Source organism: Cryptomeria japonica, chromosome 10 (assembly GCF_030272615.1).
Source record: "Cryptomeria japonica chromosome 10, Sugi_1.0, whole genome shotgun sequence".
NCBI lineage: Eukaryota > Viridiplantae > Streptophyta > Pinopsida > Cupressales > Cupressaceae > Cryptomeria > Cryptomeria japonica.
Window position 1 is genome coordinate 816,227,182 of NC_081414.1, and position 21,025 is coordinate 816,248,206.

General features: G+C 38.0%; 1 protein-coding gene across 1 annotated transcript in view; it reads right to left on the bottom strand.

Moving 5' to 3' along the window:
• The window catches only part of LOC131036460 (uncharacterized), a 59,581-nt gene extending 39,070 nt beyond the window's left edge, over positions 1 to 20,511 (bottom strand). Inside the window, exon 1 of the mRNA XM_057968354.2 lies at positions 20,227 to 20,511. Coding sequence (XP_057824337.1) covers positions 20,227 to 20,353 — 127 coding nt within the window. The 5' untranslated portion in view covers positions 20,354 to 20,511. The remainder of the gene's footprint in view (positions 1 to 20,226) is intronic.
• Between the last annotated feature and the right edge of the window lie 514 nt (positions 20,512 to 21,025).

Below are 21,025 nucleotides of genomic sequence, written 5' to 3' on the forward strand. Positions count from 1 at the left end.
CTATTGAATCTTGATTTTCAATCACCATATCATTATTGTTGGATAATGAACCTTTAGATCTTTTGAAAGCAATATCTTCTTCAAAAGTTACATCTCTACTTACCTCAACATACCTTTGGCTTGGAATGTAGATCATGAAGGCTTTGGAAGATTCGTTGTATCCCACTAAGATGCTTTTCTTTCCAGATGGATCCAACTTGGTTCGTTTTTCTTTAGGCACATGAACATACACAGGGCTCCCGAATATCCTTAGGTGACTGATGTCAGGTTTGATTCCTGTAAAGGCTTCTTCAGGAGTCACATCCTTTAGGGTGCGATGAGGACATCTATTCTGAATATAAACTACTGTTTTGGATGCTTCTGCCCATAGAAAAGTTTGCAGGTCTTGATCATGGATCATGGCTCTTGCAACTTCAACAATGGTCCTGTTCTTTCTTTCAGCAACTCTATTTTGCTGAGGATTGTAGGGAACATAGAACTCACTCTTAATTCCTGCTTTAACACAAAAGTCATAGAAACTACCTGAGGTGTATTCACCTCCATTGTCAGACCTCAAACATTTAATTTGATTTCCTGTAGTATTTTCAACTAAGGCTTTGAATTCTTTAAATCTGTTTAGGACTTCTTCAGACTCTTTAGATTTAAGAAAATAGATCCATGTTTTCCTAGAAAAATCATCTATGAAGATAACATAATATAGGAAACCGCTAGGAGATGCTGCAGACATAGGACCACATAAATCTGAATGAATAAGTTATAACCTTTCTTTAGCCCTACTATCGCTTTTATGAAAAGGATTCTTTACATTCTTACTCATTGCACAACCTTTACAAGCATCATCATGAGATAAACTGAGTTTAGGCATACCTTTAACCATTTTACCGAGAGTGGGGAGAGCTTGGAAGTGTAGGTGACCCAATCTTCTATGCCATAGCTCGCATGATTCAGGGGTCTCATGAATGAGAGCTTGAATTGGATTAGCTACAAGCTTATATAAACTATCACATCTATTTCCAATAATACGAGCAGATTTGAAATTAGATTTCTTAGGCCAAGCAAGTACTTCCCCTTCAGAAAATGCTATTTGCAAACCCTTATCTTCTAAGGCAAAAATGGAAATAAGATTTCTTTTAATACCAGGTACAAAGAGAATATCACAAAGTTGTAAGGAAATACCAGAATTTAGTTTTAAAGAGGTAGTGCCAGAACCTTTTACCGAGTATCGAGCATCATCACCGATTACTACATGAAGGTTGGTGTCTTTTTCAATCAGATCTAAGAGATGCTCACGGAATCCTGAGATGTGTCTGGAGGCACCACTGTCAAGTATCCACGCATTGTTGTTCGTAGGAACATTGCTGGATAGAGCAGAGATAAGAAGGTAATCTTCACTTTGTTCAGCAACTTCATTTAAGTTGGCTTCCCTTTCCTTTGGGTCATTCTGACAATCTCTGGCATAGTGACCATACTTATCACATCTGAAGCAACGAATGTGAGAGGAATCTCTTGACTTTTTCCTTGGATCATAGGAGGAGGATCTAAAATCTTTGCTTCTCTTTTCTTTCTTCCAATGTCCACCTTTCCTAGATTTAACTAAGAGAACATGATTATCTTTGTGAGAGTTCTTGAGTTTTCCTCTTACCTCAATTCGAGATTCCTCTTCGATGCAATCGGATTGAAGATGCTCAAAGTTGGGGCGATCGGCTCTTCCACCAATGCTACGAATGAATGGTTCCCATTCATCAAGTAGACCATTTAATGCAATCATAACAAGATCTTTATCCGAGATTTGGCAATCAAGAGTGCTTAGCTTGTCCTTTAGTTCATTGATCTTCATGAAGTAGGCTATGATTGAGTCTTCTTCTTTCATTTTCATGTGAAGAAGTTGTTGTCTTAGAGCAAGGGCCCTGCTGAGGTTGTTGACTTCATACATCCCTTCCAAGTGTTTGATCATTTCCCTGGCAAACAAAAACTTTGATATGACAGTGACAAGATGATTCTTGACGGACTCAATTATGATCCTTCTAGCCTTGAGGGAATCTTTCTTGAACTGTTTCAACTCTTCAGCATCTTCTGGAGGAGACAGCCTTTCTTCTTCTACAAATTTCGGCAGGTCATTCTCTTCAAGGATCAATAGAATACGGACTTTCCAAGCAGCAAAATCAATGGCTCCCTCAAGTCTATCTTCAGCCTTCAAACCTGACATTTTAATCTGAAAACAAACAGCAGCTATATGCAACAATTGATTTGCTAAAAATCAGTAGTTAGTGACACCTTGGCTCTGATACCATGTAATTTTATACCCTAGGTTTGTTAATCAGATTTATATCCTTTAATTATGCCCTAGATTGTAATCAGATTTGTAGCATTTTAATAAGTCATCATTCAATAAAAAATCAAAAATGAAGGAAGTAGATCAGAGACAAACACAAATACCCTGGGAAAACCTCCAAGGAGGAAAAACCCAGCATTAAAGACCCTTAGGTCAGATTATATATTCTCTTGACAGCAAAAGTACAATACTTAGCTTCCTTTACAAATCTGAATCCTTCATGAATGACAGATCTGCACTTCTTCAAGTCTGCACCAAAATTGCCTTTGTCCTCTAGAACTAGATCGCATAAGTCTGGACAATTTCGCACCCTCAAGAGTAAGTTCGCACTTCTTCAGGCAGAGCTAATTCGCTGGAAAAATGAATGAGTGATAATGACTTGCAAAGTGTCTTTTATTTATATGCATCTTTAACTTGATTATTGCAAGTTGGCCTCCTTTAATTTTGGTGCCAATATTTGTTGTAGCGTGGGGTCTTAGGATAGGGCTGGGTTTAACCTTGGGGCACGTTACCCTTTAGGATAGGGCCCAGTCCTAAGTGGGTTCGGATGTTGCCTTGAGGCAATCCGAACCCATACATTATCCTAGTTACAAACAACAATAATGTCATCAATGTCGACTAAGCAAAGCAATTGCATGTTCAAGCAAGGCATGTCATAGAGACATGTATATGGTGCAAAGGCTCAAGTTTATAAAGATTTGAAGCTTGTTATGGACAAAAATTATTGGTGTTTCATTTTACATGCTATAGCTATGATGGTTGAAATGATTTTAGGCATCCAAGCCTAGAAAGTATGGAAACTATCAATCTTAATGTGCAAAGAAGTCCTTGATGTTGAAGATATAGCTTCGATAGAGATTATCGGCTCATTATTTATCTTGTCTAGCATTGGCTCCTTAGCTTCCTTCCTTGCCTTGTTTACTGTTGGTGACTCTTCATGTTGCAACGGCTGTCGGTGAAGGTGATGTGGCTGTCGGTGGAGGTGATGAGGCTGTCGGTGAAGGTGATGAGGCTGTCCGTGCAGAAGTAACTGTCCATGCCTCTACCTCTCCCTTCGTGTGACTCTTCATTGAAATTCCGATATGTTATATTCGTCATTCTTCCTTGTCACGTCTTCTTCTTCGGCAGCTTTCTTGATCGGCTTCTTCTTCCTTGTGATCGTATCTGTCAGATCAGAAATATTGTGTATTTCTTTCTGCATACTGAGTTTCAGATATTTGTAGGCTTTGGTTTGTATTCGAGTTGTATCAGCTGAGTTCATTTTATGATTGATACATAGAGAATCGAACTCATATTATTATGATTGATAGTATTCTGAGACTATCATCAATTGTATTCTTTTCTGAGATATAATAAAGTTAATTTTGAGTGGGCTGGGTTTTTCACCCTCAGGTGGAGGGTTTTCCCAGGATAAGAGGGCTTGTTCATTTGTGTTTCTTTCTCTATTTTCTGTTCTCAGATTTTCTATATTCTGGTTCAAGTTTTAACACTTGATACTTTCTATAGGAAAAAGGAATCAACAATGCAAGGCACTCAACATGAACCAATAAAAATCAAGGACAAGGAGGTACATGGAGTTACCAAATCAAGAATCTAAACAAAAGCATAAGGAATAATCTAAAGAATAGCATAACCAAGACTCCAAAGTAGATCACAAAGAAGAATTTGGAGAAGACCATGAGAAAGAATCAGATGCTTGTGAAGGAAACTCAAATTCCTCACCTGCTGCAAAGCTGAAGGAACAATTGGAAGATATTGTGAAGTATGGAATAGGAGCTTGAGCCTACAAAGGATGTGGTATATCAACATCCACATACCTATGAAAAAAGGAGCAATAGCTATGGGTATACTTGGCATCAAAGAAGAGCAACAATTATTAAGTATGGAATCAAAGAACCAACAACTATGGGTATACAAACATTAAAGGAGCAACAACCAGGGATGTACATGGCACCATTAAGGACTACAACCCAATCAATATCACAAATTGATGGGTAAATGAATAAGTCTTACTCTTTGGTTTCTTGGCATGCTCTAAAAGAGAAACAAGCTAAGGGGGGTGCCATGTTGTAAACCTATGTTCAGTTTCTTATGATTTATTTGAAGATTATGGAGGAGGTTATGTGACTCACATTAACCTTAGTTATATTGTGTCAACTAAATAGCTTGCAGTTTAAGTTCAATTCCTTCAAATGGATATCTTGTGGGTTAAATTTTTACTCTCCATCAATGTTAATACATTAAAGATTAACTATAGGGGATTCCTATCACTTTGATTCTCCGAATTGTAACCTTCCAACATGTCATTGTATGGTGTAACCCTGCCTTATGAGTATTCCCTTGAGCATATTGAATACTTGGCTAATCAGAATTCCTTATGTATCTCTTGTGTGAGTAAATCAACTATTAACAATATATTTCTGTAATTGTGTGTTTTCTTCATTACAATTGTCCTCTTGTCTATCCACATAAATAATGAGACGTTGAGAAGGTGGCTATAGAAAATGAGGTCTAGATATATTTTGTTGTCAGGTAGCTTGCCATGCAGTAGCCATTGTAGCAGGCGTATCAACAGTGCTGATAGGACCTACCAAGAAGAACAACACAACACTCCATAGGAGGGATATTATGATCCACATTGTCAATAAATTCTACTATGAAAAACTATGTTGTAAATATTGCTAACCTTGTTGGTGTATGTGTATTTTTATTAAAAGTGTGAGGTGTCACCCTCTTTCATAGGAGTTACACTTCCCTATGTGGGTATTGAGGTGTTGCTTCATTCATTGAGAATTACACTTCTCGGAAGGTGAAAGGTCAGCCTTCTCCTCCTGCATTTTATATAGATACAATCTTCTTTCTTGTATTTGGAGACACTCTTAATGAATGGAATAGCCATTAGTTTGCTTCTTTCAAATCTTTTTTGTTCGGAGCAAACAGGTTATTGTGATTAGTCTTAAGGCATTTTTTATCTTGAGTAGATTGCTTAGGCAAATCTTACAAACCTTTGATGGGTACCCATTAGCCTTTAACTATCCAAGACTGCAATTATGTGGATGACTAATCGTGAGAGAACATGATTTTTACACTAATAAAACAAACAATTCTTGATTTGGCAGTTTTGTGTGAATATTGTCAAAGGACCTTAAAACTGCTCTCAAATCACCCCTTTACCTGGATTGTTTCTAACTGGCTGTCATGCCCCCACCATGGAAACTTAGACAAACTATTCATAGCAGTATTAATAACTAAACCTGGGCGACGTTCTGCATAAATTAGGGCTGACCCAAGGCAGTAATATAAGACAGATCATAGCTTTTAGGCAATAAATAAAGAAGGGGCGACTAGAATTAAAAAAAGGATTAAGATAGTAAAGTAGGGCCTACCTGATCAATGGCTACTTATTTAGGGCCAACTGAATTAGTTATCATTTAACTGTCAATAACACATAAACAGACCAGATAAATATTTATTTATAGCAAATGATTGGTTGGCCAACATAGTAGTCAGCAATTAATTTTGAGTAGACACATTGCTTGGTGGAAGTGTAAGGGAGGTGTCTATTCATCATCCTTGAAGGATATTTAAGGAGAAGTTTCAATTGAAGGAAGGAAGGAAAAAAAAATCAACAAAAGGCAGAAAGGAGGATATAGGAGTCCATTCAAAAAGCAGAATTCTGAGTATAAACAGCAGATACATAAATATATTAAAAGCAGATTTGGAAAGGGGAGTGTACGCAGAAATTGTGAAGGGGAATGTATGTATGAGCAGATTATTGAATAAGACCAGAAGATCATAAATATATATAATATGCATGCATCAATCAAGCAGGCAATTGAAGAAGAGAAAGAAGTCAATCAATCAAGAGAGAAATATCTGATTTCAGAATTAATAAGTGAGAAAGTCAGCAGACTTTGATATTTACAAGGTGCTTGGTATGATGCATAATACATAGAAATACTTATCTTGTTATCATGTCTTCAATTAAATTATACTTTGGAATGATAAGTAATTAATATAATGTTTCTAATATACATTTTTGTTCTTGCTATTATTTCTTGATACATGCATAATTAATTATCTTGATAAGGATTCCTATCATTCCTCTAATGCTTTTATCCAACCAACCATCCAATTATAAAGTGAAGAATGAAATACATGATAAGGAGTAAGCAGCACTGAGTCCCCCATCAAGTACACCAACCCCTAAGTGGGCCCAAGAGACCGAATGACTGGGTGTTCATTCCGTGCTCTTGGTCATGATCGGAAATGGAAAGCTCCCGGCACCTTATATGATTTTCCAAGTGATTCCACAGTGTGGATTGGTTGTTAGGAAAAATCTTTAATTGAATCCCACATGCACATCATGCACTTCACAATGGTGATTAGGATTCTCCTTATAATATTATTGATTATATGTTTTCCAATCTTTCATGGATATTAGACGATCCTCATCAATTATATCAGAATAAAAACTAACTTTGTTGCAGGATCTAAATCAAGATATAAAGTTTGTAATTTTGCATTTATTAAATATACATTTATTAAATATACTTTATTCCATATTTACTTAATTTGTGATTCTAGGGCAAAATATGGGAATATTGAATATCCCAAAAGGGCACATTACACTAGCTGCATCTTTCAGGCCTAAATTGACTTAATGTTTTTCTCTTTCTTTTTAGATGTGATAATGAACAAAGAGAAACTGGTAAACCTGTTCTGATCTGTTTTGGACCTATTGGAAATTTTGTTTGTTGATAGGATCAAATGGAGTATTATTACCATTATTTGATTCTGCTGACCAGAGGAAACTAGAATGTCCATAAGGAAGTTGACGATTGAGATACATTACCTTTGCGAGTGAACGAACAGATTAGCCAAGAGTGTTAAGAATCTTGCTGGATAAGTCACTTCTAAATTGGCCACCATCATGTTAAAACTGATGAATGCCATTAAATAGTTTTAATGGTAGTTTGGCAATGCTGTACCAACAGTTTCATAGGGTTTCTGAAGTATTTAATTTGATAATATCATAAAATCGATCTTGGGCTATGGCTTTGAGTTTAATTGTTCTTGGTACACGAAAACTGTCTATAGCAGCCACTTTGTTTAAAATGCACATGAGATACTTTGATAGCCAAAAAACCTCATGCTGCAACAAGTTGATGTAATTCTTCATGACAGAATCCACAGAAAAGTTAGAAAGATATCAGCCAGAATTTGACAGAAATGACATTTACGCATCTGGCAAGGAAGCAATCTCAATATTACAGAAACCCGGTATTACATTTAGAAGGTATACTCTTGGGTAGTTCATTAACAGATATCTTCGGAGCTGTAAGCAAAACCAAAAGTGTTGATTCAACTTGCACATTGGCTTATTGCTTTGCTCTGTTTCCAATTTTTCCTGTTTTTACTTCATCGGGTGGAATAAAAAAATCCACAGATACATGGCTTACCTGTAATTTTCCCTTTGGCTCTCTTCATCCTGATGATGGATCACAGAGTGTGATCCGAAATGTTGATGCAGAAATATTGAACACAATTGAATCCAGAAACAGCATCCCCTTGATATTATAGATTGTGCAATTATCTTATCACTGATTTCAAGTACTATTAAAAACAAAGGTACTGATCTATTACACAACCTCAGTATTACAGAAACCCAGTCTCTACATTTAGAAGGTAAAAGAAAACCATCCAAAAGAATCTCAGAGGGTAAGCTCTTGGACAGAATACTTTGGAGCTGTTGAGTAAGACTAGTAAATTGTGATTCACCTTGCATATCACCCTATGTCTTGGCCCTGTTTCCCATTTTTCCTTTTTTTGCGCCATCTGGTGGGATATGGTAATCCATATAGATATGATCTACCTGTAGTATTGTTAAAAACAATTGTACATGTTCAAGAATCCCATTCATGCTCTCTCATTCCTGTCTCATTGACATATTTTGCTCATCCATGGACATGAAGACAGCTTCATTTTCAATAATAATTATAACACATAATTCTTCGATGGTGCTCCCAGATGTTGATTGAAAAAGTTTCCCATTAATATATCTAAGAAAAGTACTCCAATAACTACCGTCAAGCTTATGAGATTTTACAAATAGTTGAATTTGTTCCTCCAGTGTGTTGTGACGTATTCACACATCGCCCCATTGCAAATGGGGACCCCTACTTTTTTCGCTTTGTGGGGTTTTGCTTTCTAGGTTTTAGAGTTTTGTCTGTCAGCCATTGCTTTTCGAGTGTCACCAGGGGGATCACTAGGATGGCAGGCTCTGCTTGAGCCAAGGTGAGTCCATGGGGCCCCAAAATTAGGGTTTCTTTGAGAGTCTTCCTTAGGGCCTGGTTTTGCTCTTGTTGCTAATTGTGTCTTGCTTGGTGAGTGAGTATCATCCTTGAAGGTCTGAGTTAGGTCGAGTTGGTGAGTGATGAAGTCTGGAATGTCATCCTGATCTTCAAATGCCCTGAAATTTGTCCAAGTCTAGAATGTCCTGATCCTGAAATTTGACTAAGTCTGGAAAACTGAAGAATCCTCCAAAAACTAGATTTTGCAATATAACTCCTGGAGGTCCGAAACCACTCTCAAACATCCTGACAGTATATATGGAATATAACTTAAAGTATAAGAAAGAAGAAAGATAAATGTTATATTCCATAAATGATCCTGATGGAGAGTCCAAAATGTCAAATTTCACTCCGGCCCCTTCCAAAGGGTCCAAAGCGAATTTCGCTCCTGACCCTTCCAAAGGGTCCAAAGCGAAATTCTTGAAAACACTAATTTCTCCCTTGGCCAAAGTCAGGATCAAGATGGAGATGCATGAGGAAGTATCTATGTTTGCCTCCCAAGGAAGATTAGAGTTTGAAAAATCAAGAATCAAGGTCAAAACATGATTTTCGCTCCTGACCCTTCCAGAGGGTCCAGAGCGAAAATCCTTATAACCCTTGTTTTTTTTCCTTATTTTGGCTAGGCGTTGGCTTGATGGAGGTTGAATGGGTATGTTTTTGCCTTGAGAGGGAGTTAGAAGCTTTGAAGAATCAAGATTTTAGCTCAAAAGGAGAATTTCACTCCTAACCCTTCCAAAGGGTCCAGAGCGAAATTCCCTATAAACTTCATTTGCTCCCTTGTTTTAGCTTGAAACCTTGCTCCTTAGATGGAAAACAATCTATATTTGCCTCCAGGAGAAAATTGAAGTTTGAAAAATGAACAATCAAGCCCAAATGGTGATTTTCGCTCTTGACCCTTCCAAAGGGTCCAGAGCGAAAATCAACCTAAGACTCATTTTTTGCCTTATTTGACCAAATTTTGATTTGTAAGGCATCTTGAAGGGAAGAATGGACATGTTTGGACGTTGGAAATGTTTGAAAGCTTTGAAAAAATGAAGGATTCTAGCCAAGAACGTGAATTTTGCTCCTGACCCTTCCAAAGGGTCCAGAGCGAAATTCCTTGCAAGCCTATTTTTTGACCTTGCTTAGACCACAAACCTTGTTTCTTGGGTGAAGAATGATGTTTTGTTACCTTCCAGAGAAGATTGGAGCTGAAAAGATGAAGGATCAAGTCAAGAATGAGATTTTCGCTCCTGACCCTTCCAAAGGGTCCAAAGCAAAAATCCTCCTAGACCTCATTTCTTTCCTTATGTGGCCAAATTTTGATGTCCAAGGTATGTTGAAAGAGAGAATGGGCATATTGAAACCCTTAAGGACGTTTGAAAAAGTTGAGGAATGAGTGTTTTAGCCAAGGAAAGAAATTTCGCTCCTGACCCTTCCAAAGGGTCCAAAGCAAAATTCCTTACAAGCCTATATTTTTTACCTTGCTTGAGCTTAAAACCTTGTTCCTAGGGCGAAGAGAGATGAGATTTTACCTTGCAATGAAGATTGGGTTTTGTTGACGTGTATTTTGTACACCATCATACACAGAATAAAATACCAATAGGCATCTTATCCTCTCTTGAGAAAATAGTCTCTAACTGCTGAAGATTCGCGTAAAGGATCAGTTAGGTAGACTCCAAGGTTCTTTGATGTAGGGTCTCTACGTGTGGACAAGCTCCAGTGGTATGATGTGATTTGCTGGGATCACAAGGGGACTTACATGTGATGATTGAACTTCCGATCTGCTTTGCTGGACACAGGCTCTTACTAACTTGGATTTGAAAAAAAAAAAATGGAAAAAAGATAAGGGCGAAGAGAGGATCTAATCCTAATACTAAGAATGTAGGAGCAATGACTTGATTTTTGATGAAACTCTAACTAGATCTTGTTTTGACATCAATGGAACATCTACACAAGACTAGTGCGATCTTCTAAGGGAAGCTTTATGATGTTCAAATCATCACCGCAGGCATAGATACCATCCAAGTTGATGCATATCAATGAAGAGGCAACAAATTGAAATTGAGCTTAAGCTGAACGATTCCAGTTGACTACACAAGGCAAGTCTGCAATCAACAAACTGCTAGTAGTATGGATATACGAATTCCACCATCAATCAATCACATTTCCTCCATTCATCTAATCATCTACCATCTAAGATTGAAGACTCAACAAGAAACCATGCAAATTGCAAGAAAACGACATATTTCACCATTACTTCAATGAAAATGGAGTTTGTTTACAATCAATGGCAACAATTTCTTGCCTTATCCTCCTATTCTACTCTAATTACTATTCTATCAACTATATTCTAACTCTTCCAACTATTTACATGCTATCTCTAACTTATTGCTAATTAGCCTTTACAAATGAAATGCCTGGGCTTATATAGTGCCCACAATACAATTTGATGGCTTAGATCAATTCAAGATCAATGGCCAAGATTCAACAATGAAAACCCTAATTAGGGTTTGTTACAACCATTACATAACATTTAATGCTTGACCAATGATAAAATTGTATTGCTTGGACACATGTCCCTTCTAGAAAAATCGACCAATGGATAGCCGGGGTAGGTACATCGGAGTTTGTGCCACCTTCCATGAGTTAAGTACATTGAATCTGGACATGCTGAGATGGACCTCACTGATTGGAGAAATGATGACTAGGACGCCACCTCATCTGACACTTGTAGCTTGCTAGATATTCAATTTGATGTCGTTGAGAGGCTATCTTTAATTAACTCTTGTCCTAACTCCTTTTGTCCTTGATTTGCAAGATGATGATGTACCTCGCCTTGGAATACTGGATTGGAAGAGGTTGCCCTTGATGACGTTAGTCCAAAGAAGGTCGTCCTTGTCCTTGCTTGATTGTCCCGGCGAAGACCGTCCTTGATCCGGCTTGATTTTCCTTGATGAGATCTCCATTTGATGCCTACACAACATTTCAAAATTAGAAACATGATTTTGCAATGAATAGCATAGATTAAATTAATTTTAGGAAACTTCATGATTAGTCCTTTATTAATCATTTCCTAAAAACGACTATTGAGCTATGAATTCAAAATTTCAAAATTTCAAAATCTAAGCTATGACGATCAAAAACTAAAACAATAAAACAAATATCGCCATACCTCAGTAGAGAGCTAACTCTAAAAATAAAGGAATTCGCCTAGGCAAAATTTGAAATAAGATGGTCTTCAACGTGATCTCCCTTCAAAATAGCAATTTCGCCACCTTCAAGTTTTTGACGTGATCTTCAAGCCTTTGACAAGTTCGCACCAATAGAATTTTCAAGTTCGCACCCCTTTTGAATATAATTCGCACCTCTTTGTCTTCCTTAAATCGCACTTGAGATGATAAAATAACAATATGAAAATAATGATCTTCACCACCCTCCTTTATAAGGGCTTACCTCTCATCATTATTTAGGCCGACCTTTGTAAAAATAAAGCAATTATAAACGATTTTTTAATAAATAAGAAAGGCCGACCTTCATAAAACAATAAAATACCAAGCGCTCAACTTGTTTTATAATTAATTAACTTTATGCCTTCATAATTAATTTTTTCGATTTTTAATAGGCAAAATTAATTAATAAATGTTATGGGTTATTTTTAAATGCCACTTAATTAAATTTTCAAAACCTATCAAATTTAGCATTTAAAATTAAATTAAAAAAACTTGTTTGAACGCCAAATTTTGAAGATGAAAGATACGTACCTCATCGCCCTGGTCCCTGACTGAGGGACAGGAGCGATCCATTACTTTGGTCATGATTCGTGCAATTTTGACGTCCAAAGTATTTATTTCCACGTTGAATTAGACATTTTCGCTAGGTCCTTCAAACTAGATCGACTTGCATGTGTGCATGAGTGCCTTTGGATGTATTATCGCCCTGGTCCCTTGGAGAGGGACAGGAGCGATCCTTGTCTTCTAGCTTGAAATTCATCGTTTTTTATTCTAACTCTTCGTTCCTTGCCTTCCAAATGGCGTTTTAGACCTTGTGCAATTTGTTTTGCTATGATCTTTGAAGGATAACATGTGTCTTGGCAAATATCGCCCTGGTCCCTTGGAGACGGACAGGAGCGATCCTCATAATTTCTCCTTGACCTGGCATCTTTAATCTCTAATCTTCATTGTAGGGCGAATAATAACATTGTTTGTTCATTCCATGCTTGTCCCACTTGATTTTTTTTTACAAGGCATTTAGACTTTAGAAAGATTATCGCCCTTGTCCCTTGGAGAGGGACAGGAGCGATCTGGAAGCTCTAGCCAAAATGTGTGATCTTTCAACTTTGATTCTTCGTTCATTGCCTTTTGAAGGACGTCCTTGATCTCACGTGCACTTGCCTTGACATGCATTTAAAGGATCATGAGTGTTTTAATGAAATCGCCTTGGTCCTTGTCCAAAGGACAGGAGCGATATGAGTTCCTTGCACAAATTGGTAACACTTTGACGTTCAAAACTCTTGCATATCATCTTCAAATGACACCTTATACCTTGTGTGACCCCGAAAAACCCTGACTTGGCATGAACTTGAAGGAAAATGAAGGATCCCATACAAATCGCCCTGGTCCCTTGGAGAGGGACAGGAGCGATATAGCTTCTGTGTTCAATTTAAGGATCTTTTAACGTTTGAAGTCTTTGTATATCACCTTCTAATCATGCCTTGGACCTCATACGACCTTGCAAAACCTTGACCTTACGTGATTTTTGAGGGATTTGGCTAATATAATAAACATCGCTCTGGTCCCTTGGAGAGGGACAGGAGCGAACTTCAAGTCTTTGGGTTCATGCTTGCGTTCTCCAACTTGCAATTGTCCTCATCGTGTAAAACGTAGTCTTTTTGATCCCCTTGGTCGCTTGACACTTGCTTAACTTTTGAAATCTATGCCTTTATGGAAATATCGCTCTGGTCCCTTCCTGAGGGACAGGAGCGAATTAGATGTCTTGGTGCAAATCCTTCATCTTTGGCAATTTTTGATGCTTTGCGCTTGATGGAGATGTCTTAAAATGTCCTCACCACCTTGTTCTTCGTCTTGGAGTGCCTTGAATTTGGAGGAACGACAATATAACCATTATATCGCCCTGGTCCCTTGGAGAGGGACAGGAGCGATCCTGCTCTTGTGGGCTTCATTTTACTTTATCACCTTCAAAATTTATCTTCAATGGTCTCGCCATACTTCATTTCATTCATTCATGCCTTGAGATCGGTTGTAACTTGGCAAGAAAATCATCTATAACAAAAATCGCTCTGGTCCCTTCCTGAGGGACAGGAGCGAACTTAAGCATTTTGGTCCTTTGATGGCATTTGGTAATCTTCAATTTATCTTCAATGAGTTCATTTCACCTCCTTCCTTGCCTTCAAACATAAACTTGACTTGATCTTTGCCCAGATCGTACCTTATGAAGAATTTAGCTCTGGTCCTTCAGTGAGGGACAGGAGCGAATTTGACCCTCTAGGCAAAAACTTCATCATTTCATTGTTTTTGATCAAGTCTGGATGCTCTATCATGCTCATTTCGTCCTTCACCATGCCTTTGATGTCTCAATTCGTCCAAACACGGTCAGGAATGGCTCAACTAAGCATTTTCGCTCTGGACCCTTGGTGAGGGACACGAGCGATTCGCCTTGGTCCCTTGGAGAGGGACAGGAGCGCTTTTCGCTCTGGACCCTTGGAGAAGGACACGAGCGAAATTTGACTTTTCGAACTCTCTATCAGGATAAATTTTATGGAATATAACATTTAAGTATAAGAATACTTTAAGTTATATTCCATATATACTTTCAGGATGTTTGAGAGTGGCTTCAGACCTCCAGGAGTTATATTGCAAAATCTAGTTTTTGGAGGTTTTTTTAGTTTCCAGACTTAGTCAAATTCAGGATCAGGACATTCCAGACTTAGCCAAATTTTAGGATCAGGACCTTACTCAAGCCGGACTTACTTATCCATGTGATCCCCTGGGCAACGTTCAAAATGCAAAGGCTAGCTAACAAAACCCTAAAAAACCTAAAGAACAAACCCTAAAAAGCAAAAAACATGGGTCCCCATTTGCAATGGGGCGATGTGTGAAAACGTCACAACAGGTTTGAAAGAATGATGATTTTGGTCTAAAAAGTGAATTTCGCTCCTGACCCTTCCAAAGGGTCCAGAGCGAAATTCCTAAAAACCCTTATTTTCTTAGCAAAATCAACTCAAACTTGGGTTTCTATAACTTGGACGTGAGAGGAGAAGTGTTTTCTAGCCTTTTGAGGTGAATGCAACTTGAAATGATGGAGGAATAAGCCTAAATTAAGAAATTCGCTCCTAACCATTCCAAAGGGTCCAGAGCGAATTTTCTCTAAATCACCTTTTTTCCCAATTTTGTGCCAAGCCAAGTGCTGACTAGGGTGAGTTTTGATGGGAGAGGTCCTCGGGAATGACTTTGACTTAGCAATGATTATCAAACTTGAAGGAATTTAGCCAAAAAGTGATTTTCGCTCCTGACCCTTCCAAAGGGTCCAGAGCGAAAATCTTAAAACTACCTATTTTCCTTGCAAGTCTAGTCAAACGTTAGGTTTTCATGGCTTGGATGGGTGCAAGGAGACATGTTCTTGCCTTTTGAAGTTAATTGGTGTTGAAAAATGATGGAAATTAGCCCAAACCAAGGATTTCGCTCCTGACCCTTCCAAAGGGTCCAGAGCGAAAATCTTAGGATCACCTACTTTCTTTGCAAGACAAGTCAAAATTTTGATTTTTATGGCCTAGATAGGAGTGAGGCGATGTGTCCTTGGTCTTGGAGGTGGATTGGAGTTGAAAAGATGAGGAAATAAGCCTAAAATAAGATTTTCACTCTTGACCCTTCCAAAGGGTCCAGAGCGAAAATCCTAAAAACCATCTTATCCTCTAGATTTTGTGCTAAGTCAGGCCTAGACTAGGGTGAGAAAAGCTATTTGGAATGCCTTGGAAGGATTTTGGCCACCAAAATGTAGATTTTGAGCTAAGACAAGGATTTCGCTCCTGACCCTTCCAAAGGGTCCAGAGCGAAATCCTAGATAGGTCATGTTCCTGGCTAAGTTTTTGAGCGAATTCTCCTTTTTGGACCTTGTGAAGATCAAACCAATGTTGCCAAGTTGGGAAGTGGATTCAATGTGGGGGAGTCCAGATGAATTGAAGTGAAGTAAGTGTAAAATGAAGCCTAAAGAAGGAATTTCGCTCCTAACCCTTCCAGAGGGTCCAGAGCGAAATTCCCAAAATCACCTAGTTTGCCCATGAGGAAGGTCAAGTTGTAGATTCCTAGCCTTTGGTGAGGAGAAGGATAGCGTATGCTTGCCTTGGAAGACATTTTGGAGAGGAAACATGATGGAATTTGTCCAAAAATGCAAAATTCGCTCCTAACCCTTCCAGAGGGTCCAGGGCGAAATCTTTTGAAACTACTATTTTTCACCTTGTTTGGGCCAGGCGAGGCGCTGGTTGCGAGGTAACGTTGAAAAGAGGTCCAAGTTGGCCAGGAATGCTAATTTCGCTCCTGACCCTTCCAGAGGGTCCATGGCGAAATTCTTATAGGGTCTGTCCCTGGAAAGAGTCTTGAACTAACTTCATTTTAATATCTTTTGTTGATGATTTAAGGTGTGAAATACTATGTTGAAATGAATTTATTATGTCCTTAATCATCTTTTGATTTGTTTTTGCAAATGAAAAAAGATCAAGCCAAGACAAGGACGACCTTCTCCAGTCCAGCATCAACAAGGACGGCCTTCTCCAGTCCAGCATCAACAAGGACGGCCTTCTCCGGTCTAGCATCATCAGGGACGACCTCTTCCAGTCCAGCATTTGAAGGAAAGGTACACCATCCATCCTGCACATCAAAGACAAAGGAGGTTAAAGCAAGGGTTTGTTGAAGAAGTAGACAGTTCCAGAAGAGTTAATTAAAGTTAGCTTCTCAGCATCATCAAATTGAGCATCTACCAAGTTACAAGTGTCAGACAAGGTGGCATCCCAGTCATCACTCCTCCAGTCGGATTGGTCCACCTCAGCGTGTCCAGATTCAATGTACCTGACTCATTGGAGATGGCACAAACTTCGATGTACCTACCCCGGTTCTCTATTGGTCGAATATTCCAGAGAAGACATGTGTCCAAACAATACAATTGTTTCATTGGCCAGAATTGAGTTTGTTGTAACAAACCCTAATTAGGGTTTTCATTGTAAGATCTCGGCCATTGATTTCAAGTTGATTTGAGCCATCGATTTGTATTGAGGGCGCTATATAAGCCCTGGCTCCTCATTTGTAATAGTTAGTGAATAGTTAGTCAGGAGTTAGAAGGTGAATAGTTAGAAATAGTGAATAAGTCAGTTAATAGTATAGCAATTAGAGTAGAATAGAAAGAGAAGGCAAAGATTGTTGCCAAGATGTTGTTCTAAAAGGCTTGTAAAACTTCATTGAAGAAATGGTGAAATCTATGGGTCGATTCAACAATTTGCATGGTCTCTATACTTCTCAGATTTGATTTCATGTTATTAGATGAGTGGAAGAAATGTGTTTGATTGAAGGTGAAATTTGTATATCCATACTACTAGCAGTTTGTTGATTGCAGACTTGCCTTGTGTAGTCAACTAGAATCATTCAGCTTAAGCTTAACTTCAATTGTCGCTTCTTCACTGATATGCATCAGCCTGATGGTGTCTATGCCTACAACGATGATCTGAACATCATAAAGCTTTCCTCCGAAGATCGCACTAATCTTGTGGAGATGGTCCTAGGATGTCAAAACAAGACTTAGAATTTCATCAAAGATCAATCATTGCTCCTACATTCTTAGTGTCAGAATTAGATCCTTCCCTCGCCCTCATCCTTTTTTCCTTTTTTTCAAAAAAAATCTAGGCTAGTGAAATCTTGTGTTCCAACAATATTCAAAGCAAATCAGACGTTTAGTCATCAAGTGTAAGTCCCCTTGTGATTCCAGCAAAATCACATCATACACAAAGAGCTTATCCACGAGTAGAGAACCTACATACAAGAACCTTGGAGTTGCCTCGACTGATCCTTCGGCGAGATCTTCAGTAGTCGGGAAACTTTGCTCAAGAGAGGATAAGGTACCTTTAGGTATTTTATTCTGTGTTCGCATGTGCATGAAAAACACATCAACACAGTGCAAGATCAAAAATACCTGTTGCTGTATAGTTTCGCCACAAAATCATAACTAAAAATTGCCAAAATCAAAAAATTAAAAATCATTTACTACAGGATGTTGTCAAAGGCTTTATAGATACAATATACTTCAGTGCGATGCATATTTGATTTTATTTTGCCAATATTGGGGAAAATAACCCATAAAATAGTTCTCTTGATGCAGCATACATGTACAATTACATGTTTCTTGCTAATACAAGCAGAAGAAAGATTTTACTCAGTTGCCACATCACAGTTGTTTGCCATATTCAGAACATCAGATCTTTCAGCTTCATGACATTACTGGTGATCCCAGGGCTTCCTTGCTTTCAGGTTCAGTTCCCTATGAGTGTGAGCTGCTTGGCAAAATGTGTCCTTTCTGCTGTGGTAATTTGAGGAGCCATTAGATGCTTAGGATTTAACTTCAAGCCCTGTGTGGACATTTTTCTACCCATGATATCAGATTGGTCTCTTAGCTATATTTGTTTGTAAAACATTGGCTGGAATAGAAAACTTTTTTTTTGATCAGGGAAGAGACGGGTGTGTGGGGATGGGGTGCAAGGAGAGATTTGTAGAAGCATTATTTCTGACAATGACACACTTTGTGTGATATAAACTTAGCCCAAAGCCATGTGGCACAGACAAAGCTGCCCATCAAGACCTTTGTAGAATGATTCTTGAAAGGTGCCATTTTCAAATGCAGCTTGAAGGGTCTGGGCCGATTTGAGAGATTAGAAATAGGGCAATGGGAAGACCTTTTACAATTATGTGAGAAAAATCGTTATCACTTAGTGAATCACACTCCACTTCTCTCTTCCCATTTGTATAAAAGTGGTGAATCAGGGACCCTACAATGCACTAGCAAAATTAGTATCAGTATATTGGAAATCACAAGCTTTTTTCAAGCACAAGATTTTATCATGGTTAATAAAAGCATTCTTAAGATTAAACTTCACTAAGCAGGTATTGTAAGAGAGAAGAAACTGTTGGTCATGCCTCTTGGAGACACACTACAGCCAAGTCCTTTTTGGCCTGGTTGAAAGCTGAAACTTTTACAATTGGTGTCCCCTTTCTTGAAAAGAACATCCCTTCAGGAGCACTTGAATGATTGATTGCTATCATATTTCTATCAAAATTAAGGTGCAAGGCTACATTTCATGAGGAACCTTCCACTCTTAGCTTAGGGCAGCTAAGCCTTTTTAAGCAAGCATTTTTTTTGCTGGTGAAAGATTTGTTAAAGTGTTCATGTAAATGTTCTGAGACAATGGCTCTTGGGGTACAGTTGGAGACATTGCACATAAACCTGTTGTTATATTCATGAAATTCTTTGGTTATCTTAAGTAATACAAGATGCGTTTCTTCAAAATAATATTAAAAATCAATGCTAATACTAAAATCAGCCCTGAACGTTACGACCATGGGATCAACAACATTATGCCTAGCATTGTCAGATCTTGACTAGGATTAGAAAATGTGAACTAGTAAAAGTAAACCACAATCAAAGGATATTTAATGAGAATAATTCATTTTTTTTCATCATTTTCGGAAGGATAGTTGTATAGGAATCTGAAAATCCTCTCAACAAGAATTGGTGAAGCTATGGATGTTGATGTACTTGTCAAAACAAAAAATGGATGTTGATGTACTAATTCTAGGTATCAAAAAGGAAAAACAGACGGAAACCATAATCAAACAAATAAACGTTCCAACCCACTATCCAAAGAAGCAATTCTGATACTAGATATTTTTCTGCGTGATTAGTGATAGACCACATTTTATATTCTGTCTGCATTAAGCTTGAACTGCGTTCTTAACATTAAACCTCAGTCATTACAAGAATGTACCTTATATATTATAACACAACCTCGCCATTTTTCAGCTGTGCTTAAGGACCTTGGGAGATTTGAACATGTGTACAAATAATGCCCCCATTGTGATTTACCACAACACCCTCAGAATTGCATCTGAGGATAGTTCGAAAAAATAAAATATTCAAAATTTGAATATGTGTCCAGCTAATGTCCATTAGCATTACACCACAACCCCCTCAGAGACAATTCTGGCAATAGTCCAAGAATCATAAAATACCCACAATTTAAAATCCCCCATCCAAACAATTGTAAAAATCAAATGTGCGGGAAACAGAAACAAAACTGATCAAAACCAATTACAAATTACAAATAACCAATTAAATCAAACTGATCAAAACTCAAAGAAGATGGACCTTATCTTTAGTGACGCAATATTCACTAGATGCATTAAATTGCTTGAGAAATAGTATAGCAAACTTCTCTGTCTGTCCTTACCATTTGAATTATTTAAACTAATACGCAGAAAGTGGAAAAAAGATATTAAAATAACAAACCAGAGCGAGTAGTTCTGGTGACAGCAAATATTTTCCATCTTCCCCTGAGTGAGGGGAAGACCTTTTGCCGGCAAAAGGAAGGAAGGCGATGAGCGTGGCTGAAGGAGTTCAACTGCAGAGTCTCCATTTGCAATTAAGGGTTTGGGTTTTCCTATTGCTGAGCATTCATTATAGTTATAAGTCATAGACAATTGAATTGTATGCATAGAAGTATCTGCAACGTTATCTATATGGGTTCCACCATTATCACAAAAAATGTCATACGAAATTTGTTTTGGCTGAACAAATGTTTTTTAGCTTATAATACGTAAACGAGGGGTTCGAACCAACGTTATTTTCCCTCGTTTGTTTGTCACGTCGAGCACGTCTGCTTTTGAGTTAACTGTTTTGGGGATATTAGGCCTAATCGATAAATTACAAAAACTATAACTAGCAATTGTATCTTTGTGTGCAATCGAAAGTCAATTAGAGAAAGTTTTGTTATATTTTTTGTATATATTTGTGTAGTACATGATTCAATTGGTTGATGATTTAGCAAATGACATTGTTTGTGCAACAAAGTTGTCAATGAAAAAGTGATAGATTTAAATCAACTATGTATCCACTTAGAGAGATCGAAACATGATTGAAACAAAACCCTTAAATAAGTTGCAATAGGGGAGAGGGAGAGAGAGGCAGTGCTAGGGATAGAAAGAGAGGGAGATAGAGAGGGGAAGATTGAGTGAGAGAGATAGAGAGAGGGAGGGGGGTTAAGGATATAGAAAGGAAGAGGGAGAGGGAGAAAGAGACATAGAAAGAG